At 32.4% G+C, this 10,807-nt stretch overlaps 2 protein-coding genes across 2 annotated transcripts; both read left to right on the forward strand.

Moving 5' to 3' along the window:
• The first annotated feature begins 5,077 nt into the window (after positions 1-5,077).
• On the forward strand, positions 5,078-8,214 carry LOC138933275 (uncharacterized). Its single transcript, XM_070295873.1, has 5 exons — positions 5,078-5,235; positions 5,510-5,648; positions 6,862-7,026; positions 7,744-7,895; positions 8,008-8,214. The coding sequence occupies exons 1-5, from the start codon at positions 5,174-5,176 to the stop codon at positions 8,192-8,194; spliced, it is 705 nt and encodes a 234-aa protein (XP_070151974.1). The 5' UTR covers positions 5,078-5,173; the 3' UTR covers positions 8,195-8,214.
• A 321-nt stretch (positions 8,215-8,535) lies between these two features.
• Positions 8,536-10,490, forward strand: LOC138933267 (uncharacterized). The gene is made up of 5 exons (XM_070295865.1): positions 8,536-8,615; positions 8,931-9,078; positions 9,222-9,365; positions 9,471-9,622; positions 10,248-10,490. Exons 1-5 carry the CDS (start codon positions 8,536-8,538, stop codon positions 10,471-10,473), a joined length of 750 nt encoding a protein of 249 aa, XP_070151966.1. The 3' UTR covers positions 10,474-10,490.
• The last annotated feature ends 317 nt before the right edge of the window (positions 10,491-10,807 follow it).

The following is a 10,807-nucleotide window of genomic DNA, read 5'->3' on the forward strand; positions in this document are numbered from 1 at the left end:
TTAATTGATCGATTTATACAGTCTATTATTTCACCGCTGTAATCATAATTAATCGAAACAGTACGTTGACTTTTTGTATGAGACTAAGGGTTGGTATAAAGAGGGTTAAAGGTTAATATTATAGTCTCTATCAACACTCGTTCATGACGCACGATATAGATCGTATAATAGAACAAAGCGATCATGCGTTATCCACGAGATATATAGTGTTCGTCGTCACAACACGAGCACTCGATAATATACATATGCGAGGATTGTTGACCGCTTGTTGCTTGGCGCATAATCTCTACTGCGTAATATAAAAACTTGCGTAATGCGAAGAAAATAGAAAAACAATACTATTATATATATATATATATGTACAAGGTGTCCCATTTTAAAGGACCCACTCAAATATCTCAGAAACACTGCGTTAAATCGAAAAATGTTTCAAACAAAAGTTGTGTGGCTTCAAGGGGGCCATAAGACGGTGACAATGATTTGACCTTGGAAAATCATTCGAAGGTCATGTGAAGGTCAACTTTAAAATCTTAAATGGAAACCCACATTTTTTATTTAGTATTCTTGTAGCTGACATCGAGAGCTTTCCAAAACACTGTAATAAAGTATTTTTTCATTAAGTACCTTTTGAGTTATTTTATATTTTATATATAATCTGATATATTTTGATATAAAAAAATAAAATATTTCGTAAAATATTCAGTTTTCGATAATCTCACCGTAATACTTCTATGTACAGAATAATGAGACAAATCAATTAGTACAAAAAAAAATTGTTTTTAAGAAAATTATTTACAATGTATTTTTTAAAACAATTATTTGTTTTTTTTTTTAGCACTAATTAATTTGTCTTATTATTCTGTACATAGAAGTATTACGGTAAAATTATCGAAAACTGAATATTTTACGAAATATTTTATTTTTTATATCAAAATATGTCAGATTAAAATATAGAATAACTCAAAAAGTACTTAATGAAAAAATACTTTATTATAGTGTTTTAGAAAGTTCTCGATGTCGGCTACAAGAATACTAAATAAAAAATGGGGGTTTTTATTAAAGATTTTAAAGTTGACCTTCGCATGACTTTCAAATAATTTTCCAAGGTCAAATCATTGTCACCATCTTATAGCCCCCTTGAAGCCACACAACTTTTGTTTGAAACATTTTTCGATTTAACGCAGTGTTTCTGAGATATTTGAGTGGATCTTTTAAAATAGGACACCTTGTATATATATATATATATATATATATATATATATATATATATATATACATTCGTTTATGTCTAATAACTTTTGAACCGAGTCGTAGAAACATGATACTTGAGGACCTCTCCCTATCTTCGCTGCGTAAAATTTATATTAACATTTCTAAGTTCATAAAATTTTGAAATAGAATTGTCAATAGCTGGAACTAATATCACACAATTTGTGTAGCGTGTTAAAATAGAATTTCTTTTTAATTAGCTCATCTAACTTAATTTAAAAATCTGACCTGACATTATATGATGTATCAACTGATAAAGAGATACATCTAATTTGAACGTCAATAGCTAAATGTCAAAGTAATATTATCAAGATGTCATTTCGATCTGATAAAAATAAAACTCTCTCTTCAATGTTCATTATATTTTATCATTTCGCCATCATATATTTGCATGTATACGTGTGTATGAGATACTACCGTGCACATTCTTGATATTCCTATTTCGAAATGTCAATTCTTTCTCTTCATTTAAAATTGTATAGTTTTCCGTCAAACACGTGTTTCCGCAAAGGTATCTTTTATGTGTCTATCGCGTTTTTTCATCTTCCGCTTCAAGCTCTTTCACCCTGATTGTAAGTCCGTTTATACGTCCTCCGAGAGTGCGTTGGCGGTAGCGCGGTATCAAGCTTCCTCGCGATATCCTTTTTCCTCGACGGCAGATGGTCTCTGTTACATCACACATGGGAGCCGTTCGTGAGGTCACCGACCTAGAGCGTATCGCGATACTAGCCGGCATGCATTCGCGGCTTTTGTACGCGAGACCGCGAATGGACCGCAAGAAATATCCCAAAGGCGAAAATGGAGCAACAAAAGCGTGCCCGACCCGTGGTTTCTCTTCAACGTCCGCGATCGTTCAACCGCAGAAGGAGAAAGCATTCAGCTTCCTGTGCACTTCTTCCTCTCCACGTCGCGATTCATGTAATAATGAAACCTTGATTTACCCGAACAAATTCTTTTTCTCGCGTGTTGTTTGAACAGCTGTCTTCTGGGAAGCGTGTCATCGGGACAAACGCGTGGAAAATTTTCTTTCTTTGTTTGTACAATATTTTTGCCCGAAGGAGCTTTTACGAGATCTGACACATCTTTTGGAGCTTCTATTATAATTTATAAGTAATTTTTAATATAATAATACCTAGTAATTTAAGCGAGGTTATCATTAATATTTGAAATTAAGAAGTGAAGTACATGCCGCAGTGTTTGATATTGATAATGAAATTTTATCAGTATAATAAATATGACGTAAGGATTAATAAAACGACGATTAAGTTATTATGCATTGATTACATCGTAAAATAAAAAAATAAAATAAAATAAAATAAATAACCGCTATCCGTTATTGGAATTATAAAGTAAAACGTGAGACGCTGACATAATCAAATCGAGAAGTGTTACGCTGTACTATTACAGGATACAAATTAGAATAAAATTACCTTATATTTTACTTATGCGTATTATCTATAATCTATAGTTACGCCGACGTCTGATCATAATTCGCGCACGTTCTTACGCATCAGATTTCTTAATTAAAGCGACGTAGTTAAGAGACGTCATAATACACACCCACTGTTTCTCAAACCGCGATTGGTCCATCGTAACTAGTTTCTCGAGGACAAATCCGTCAGGGCCGACAAACAAGATTGTTTTTATTACACTCGTGATTGCTTCTTCAATGCGTCACAGCGCCCCAGGAATCTAAAAGACGATAAGAGTAACGTGACAGGAATGTGATAAAAAATTGTTGTTAACGGATTTTGAATAACACAGCCAGACATAAATAATAATTGCGAAGTTATCATTTTAATTCGCAATACTAATAAAGAAATAATTAAGGGGGGAAACGAATTTTTACACTTTGCTCGCTTTAAGTAATAATGTAAAGCGTATACATACAAAGTTTTTGTTACAGAGATACATGCGAAAAGCGATTCGAAACAATAGAAGTTTTATAGTGACAATATTCGATTACAATAATATAGAAAATAAAATGATAAAAGATATAAAAATATATATTGGATGATTGCATAAGTTCGTGCCCGATTTAAATATAAACTTCAATAGATTATATTTTAGAGATAACACTTTTATTAATCAATTATATAGTCTCCATTCTTTTCTACAATGGTTTTCCAACGATCTATAAGCTTGTCGATTCCATTTTTGAAGAAAGAACTTGGTTTTTCTTGAAAAAAGTTTGTAAGGTGGTTTTCGACAGCTTCCTCGGAATTGAGATTCTTGCCATTTAAACTATTCTGCAAAGACCGGAACAGATAAAAATCTGAAGGCGCAATATCTGGAGAATATGGCGGGTGCTGCAGAATTTCCCATTGCGACTCCTGCAGTTTTCCTGCAGCTTATTCCTTTCAGTCAGGAGATGCGGCACCCACGTATCAAGCTTGCAAATGTATCCAAGCTTTTTTAAATGACGAAAAGCGGTTGAATTATCGATGCTCAGCCTCTCAGCAATATCCTCAGTTGTAATCCTTGGCTTTCTTTCCACTAAGGTATGCACAATGTCATCATCAATGCCAGAAGGCCGTCCAGAGCGGGGTTGATCCTCCATGTTGAAATCACCATTTCGAAATCTGCCAAACCACTTTTTGACTGTTCGGAGAGCAGGAGCGCGGTCCAAATAAACGCTTTGAATATTTTTTTGTGCAATCCCGACACTCACGGCTTTTCGAAATTCATATAGCATTACATGCCGCAAATGCACCTTTTCGTTCTCCATTTTTAATGATTTCTCTTATGCACAAATGGACTTATCTGAACAATATCTGACGCTAAATTGACATAAGACAACGTCATTTATTCGGTGTAAGCAACAATTACCACACGAAAACAATAGAACTCCGCCATGCAGTAACTTAATACCATCTATGAAAATCGGGCACGAACTTATGCAATCATCCAATATTAAATAATATCATAAAGATTAGATTATTTCTCGCAAGTTGGGAATTTTAAAAATTGCGCAATTAAAATATCTATCTTTTTACTAGAAACCTTTGAAATAGAAATGTGAAGTTTCCTTCCATTGAAATCTCTTTAAATATTACCAGAATCGCAATGTTAACTATATTTGCAAAAATGCTGATGTGTCGTTTAAATAAAATAATCGTTATTCCAAATGTGATACCATCCTATAAATTTTACAATGTAAATGCAAACAGATAATACAGTGTTTGCCTCCTTAATTTTATATTAACAATTAATATTACAGAGAGCGCCACAAAACGAGGTGGATTCTGCGTCGATAACGAACATCGAGAATCTTTCGGATGTAGAAATTGACTTTATCTCGTTAAAAAAAAAAAGATGACGAGAAAATAAATGAACAAATGATATTTTTATATATCAATGCGAGAATAATTAGACAATTCTAAATATTCTAACGGTACGAATCTTTGACATGATATAATAAAAAAATCTTCTTTTACTAAAATTTAATACTAAATGTGTTAATTTTATTATATAAATAAGTAGAATGGATGTTATATTTTTGTTTAAAATTTTTTTTCAATTTACGTTTATATATTTTTATTTAATTTTATTCAGATATTTTATACAAAGTAATAAGATATAAAAATAGATGCTTATTCTTTTTGGTATTTTTTATATTTCAAATGATATATTGAAAATACGTACATATCTCTCTTTGTATTGATATAATTAATTTTTATCGCATTATGCGTCTTAATATAATATTCTTTGTTTCTTTTTCGTTCGTCATTGCGTGTATCTACATGATAAAAATATGATTGAAAGAATGTGTTATTTTGATTGATGAATGTTAAGATAAATAATTGACAATGAGCTTGTAATCTGGCAATCTATCGGCTTTATGTGAGAAATTTATAAGAGCGCTGTGCCCATAAGAAATTGATATAGTCTTGTCACAATCGCCATGAAGTTTATTTACGTTATCCTGATAGTTATCGCTCGCACTTCAGCCGAGTTAGAAACTTGGTGAGCACACAACAACATTTTATATATAATCGTTACATATTATTGTTGCTATTATTGGCATTTTTTTTCTATTAGATGTCCAAAACCAAACGTTTTCTTCAAATCTGAAAATTTATTCTTTCTAAATATATGCAGTCAGAATGATCATTGATTGTTTATACTTACTTGTTTGTCAATTTTTTTATTTTGTTGTGTGAGGTTTTAATTCAACTTTAATTCGGTATTATTCTAGTCGAAGTATAGATCGTATGACGTAAAATTTTAATAATTATAGGGATATCATCGAGATAAAAAATCGAAATGTTAATTTAAATAAGCTTGTGGATCGTTTCAATCCTTCTATTGCTCAATTTATCAGCAAATATGGCCTGGATCCGCTAAAACTACCACAAACTGAGCAAAAATTATGGATGGTACGTAGTACTCTCAAAAAAAAAAAAAAAAAAAAAAAAAAAAAAAAAAAAAAAAAAATCAAGAATAATTAAATCATAAAATCGTGAATTTAATTATTGATCAAATCACAAAATAATTTAATTAAATATTGATTGCGCCAACCGTTTGATTAAACGACAAATGTATCTCTTTATCACACGTAACACGTTATAAAAAATTCTTCTTTGCTGAATAAAAATTCAATGAATCGCGAGCGTGCGAATCCGTTAAACGATAGTGAGAAACTAATCAGTCACGTGAGAGAATTATTATGGCGAATGTGCTCACGTTTTCTCACAATCGGCTCGAAAATCGGGCGAAAGCTGGGTTTCGGGGTCAAAATTGGGATTCGTGGTGAACGGGCCGCGATGCGAAAGCGCGCGTACGTTTAACCTCGGGAATATAGAAAGCGAAATCGAAGAGTTTGGCCTTGTACGAGAGCGAGAGTGAATCCCGGTATGACACTTTCCAGCGTTGACATTGGGCCGAGGTTGTACCACGGTCAAACGCCGCGATCATCCCTCGTCTCGTTTTCGCTGATCTCATTTTTGACGCTCCGAACTTGGACGAGAATGAAACCGAGATTTCACTCGGTAGATCGCGAGCACCAGCTCAAGTTCAATGCCAATGTTGTTCGGCAAGCGCAGAGATGCTTAACTCTTCCCGGATTGTGTCGGGCGCGAATCTAACCATTTATCTCTAACCATTTATCCACCATTTATCCCAATTATCTACCTTAAACTTGAAAATTGTATTAAGACTTCTGACGTTTACAAAGCGTTGTTATTTATGTATATGTAAATATTAGAAGTATAAATTAATTAATCAATTTATATTATCGAGTGATCATATTTGTGGGATATTCGTGCAAGAATGTTATATTTAAAATTAGATTGATTCCTCATTTTAAGCGTGCGTGAGAAAATTTTAAATCGTGTCATTGCGCGAAGATTCAAGAAAGCTATATTTGTAAAACACGGCCGATAAAGTGTATACGTTCTTTTCGGTTTCACATTCGCATAGATAATACAATCGATAATAATCAAACGCTACAATATATCTTACTCAACTACACGTGCTTTATTTCGTTAGATTTCGATAAAAAGTGCTTGGTCTTTGGATTACCCATGATAACAAATAATCACGATTTTATTAAGTTAGAAATATTGAAGCCGTGGTTAATTCCTTCGCCAGGAAAATCCGAACCTCTCCGAACCGATGATATACAAAGCAGATCTCGTTTTGCATTCGGGAACATTGAAGGGTTTGTCCAATTTCAAGCGTCACGATAATGCTACTTTAACGTACGCGGACAAGTTATTAAAGATGGACATTGGCTTCGAATTCAAACTTTTGAAGGTATCGTTCTAACAATCTTTCTGTTCTTGACTTTTAGATCTTCAAAAGCAAGACAAGTTTCTAACTATTAGATGTACAACTTTGCTTCCGCCGTTTTCCTATAGATGGCTTTAGCGGTAAGTAGTGGTCGAAATAAATAGATCATAGACGTCATGCAATAAACTTGGGCATCTGTCAACATAACCCCATAGAAACATTAGTCGATTTGTGTCCGCATCATAAAGTTTATTCTCGATTGAAAATGTCAGTTTACGAGCCAAATTCTCGTCATTTGCGGGAGATTTTAATTTTCTGCTTCAATATGAAGAAAGCTGCGGCTGAGGCTCATCGAATGCTCTCAAATACTTATGGTGAAGCCGCTATTAGTGAAAGAACGTGTCGTGAGTGGTTTCAACGCTTCAAGAACGGTGATTTTCACGTCGAAGCGCGGCATAGCGGTGGAAGAGAGAAGGTTTTCGAAGATGCAGAATTGGAGGCATTACTTAATGAAGACTCGAGTCAAAGTCAAAAAGAATTGGCACGATCATTGGGAGTGGACAATACTTTGAATCATAAATGTATAACCAGTTTTTTTACAATAAAGCCTTGAATTTCGGAAAAAAACGGCGGAAGCAAAGTTGTACACCTAATATTTTTCTAAGTCTTGTATTTATTCGCTAATGTTACTACGTGTTATTATAATATTTTATCGCGCGAGTAATTTTTTCTATATTCAAGGGAACGTATGATTACATCTTAAAACTGGTCATTCGAAATGTTAGGGGCCGCATTATAGCTGTGACGGAAAATGTACGCGCTGTAATTAATATCACATTCAACACAACAAATTACACTTTGGTCCTCAACAAATTTGACCTACAAGTTCCTGGGTAATTTTCGTTAATTGTAAAATTAATATTGAGTGTAGATTATATATCTTTTTTATGATATGTTATTATCCACGTAATTAAAATGTATATAGTTACTCTTTTATTATTGCAGTCGCATTAAAGTAGCAGTCGAAAATAAGAACGGATCGACGGATTGGATAAACACGGTTATCGTCAATATCGTAGCTCCATTCTTTAAGGATACGATTACGAGCGCCGTTCGAGAGGAAGCGTCGAATGCAATTCAAACATACTTCAATGAGATAAATCATAAAATTAGCCCCCCCGCGAAACGTTGACTCAGATTTTAAACATTGAATTGTTGAATCAGAGTTTATATAACGAAACGGACATCGAAATGTATACGATAAAAATATGTATTTATTCCTACCATCTTATGAATCTATTTCCAATCTATATCTATCTATATGGCAATACTTATTGTAAACAAATTGATAATTTTATAGATTACGAAAATTCTTGGTCTCGTAATATTTAATTAGATATATCTCCTATCGCTACCGGTTCAAGTCAATCGATTAAATTATCAAATCGATAAGACGTAATCAGATGGCAGGGATTGACAATAAAAATAGAGGAGTTTGTCAAGTCGTCCAGTAGTTGAATTGTCAGTATAATCATGGCCGGTAAAATGCAATTGGCTTTTCTTCTCGCAATCATAGGGCTGGTGCACGGCAAGCTTACAGCCGAGCAGAGCTCGTGAGTTTGTATGCTAATAAATCGCGATTGCGTGATTTTAGTTTACTATTTAATTAGATCTTTAAAATTTTAAATTCATGTCTAATAAAGGACGAGAATTAATTTTTCCATATTTTTAACATCCTTCAAATTTTTGCAATTAATTATACAATAATTATACAATAAATGTACCTCTTAAATTTCTTAAAACAAATTTTGAAATTTTCATATTGTGATCATAAACTCATCTTAGTTAACTATGTCTTTTAATTCGATTTTTTTGAACGTATTAAACGAATTAAACGTTCAACAAGGGCATATTTCTATATTGTACAGTCTCATTCTTGCAAATGATAAAGAAATAAAAGTGATTCTTGATGATAAAATCGATGCTCTGTTACCCTCGATACGTGAGTTTATTTTGAAAAATGGGTTAGATCCTACGGAAGTAGCAGATTTTTCCGAAAGTATTTTCCCACATTTGGTAAGTAACTATTCAACTGATGATAAATCTTGTTATCTCTCGATTATGATATTTTCTGATCTTGATAGAAATTAAATATTTATAAATCGAAATATGAAAGACATACATCAATAATATATATATATATTAAAATAATATTTTAGCCTGGATCGTTCAAGGGAAAGATCGATCTCAAGAAAGGATGGCTACAAAACATATCGACATTAAAACGCACCGAACATATAATTGGAATTTACAAGAACAAACGTTTAACCTTGGAAATGAGTTTGGGATTTGACGTTTTAGATGTAAGGAAATGAGACAGATATAATAACGCTAATCAATATTAAAACATTGTAAACAATTTGTAAGAGAAAAAAGTATCTTGATTCTTATTTGTATATAATTTTCAGTGTAGCTACGAATATTATCTAAAATACCTCTTTTATAAGAGGCAAGGTGACGTATACGCTCGTTTCTACAATTTGGACGTTAATACTAAATTGACGATCGATATGGCTAATTATTATATACATCTCGATTCCATTAAGTTCTCGGAAGTCAGGTAAATATTGCTTTTTACATTCTCTCTATATCTTCCAAGCATAGAGATATACGGAAAACGACACGTCGAAACGGAAAAATTGAGACCATCATGTAAATATCGAGCGCGATGAAATATTTATCAATTTTCTATATCATACATCACATTGCACGGTGATAACGTACAGTGAGTTGTTTTCGTAACGGCGATATATCTACATTATATCTACAATATTGAGCAGGTGCGCAGGTCAAAAGGGCAGATAATAATCACAATGCGATATGTGAAATTATAGACTGATAATCGTCGGTTGATCGAAAAACAATGATCACTCTGTCAAAATTGTTGTCATATTGATTTATTTTATTAGCTCTTACAGATTGCATCTTATTGATTTTCGTATCTAATTATTGATGTTCATATATCTTTGTAAGTGAAGTATCTTATTTTTATTCGTCGAGTTCAATAATAAAATATTGATCTAAAATTTTAATGTAAATCACAAATTAATTTTACTTTTTTATTTATATATATATATAATTTATGATTAAGTGCAAATTATTATAATCTATATAAGCACGAATTTCGAACTTACCATGCATAGTTTTTTCAATAACGTCTTTCTTTTTTTCTTTTTTTTTCGCAGAAAATACGATATCAAATTTGAGGGTCATCTTTTGGATCCTATTTTAAACGTTCTGACTAAAGCAGTTACAATAATATTCCGACATCGCGTATTGTCAGACATTGAGGATCGTTCCATGAAGATTTTCGGTGCAAAAATTGACGAGTGGAATGAAAAGATTCCGCGACCAAATTTCGTATCGCCCATAAAAAAATTGATTGATGACTTGAATCTGCAGCTTTATTAATCTCTCTCTTTGTTATTTTATCGAACATTTATTATTATTTTGTTCCAAAAATAAAACATGTATTATTTACATCTGAATTACTGAGTGTCTTTTTAATATAATATTTTTAATATAATATTTTAATGTAGAATTTTTAATAAGAAATTTTTTTTATTACCATTTGACTAGCATTTAGTTTGCCATTAATTACATTATGATTTATAAGTATTTCGGTGTTTCAAGTAATCGCAAGTAGTTAGTAAATAATTCACAAAGAGAGAGAGAGAGAGAGAGAGAGAGAGAGAGAGAGAGAGATGTATAATTTGCTTCTAATTATTAATTGACTTGTCAATAC

This window comes from Polyergus mexicanus, unplaced genomic scaffold, assembly GCF_030449975.1.
Source record: "Polyergus mexicanus isolate NDT 795.1 unplaced genomic scaffold, iyPolMexi1.0 SCAF_1, whole genome shotgun sequence".
NCBI classification, from domain to species: Eukaryota; Metazoa; Arthropoda; class Insecta; order Hymenoptera; family Formicidae; genus Polyergus; species Polyergus mexicanus.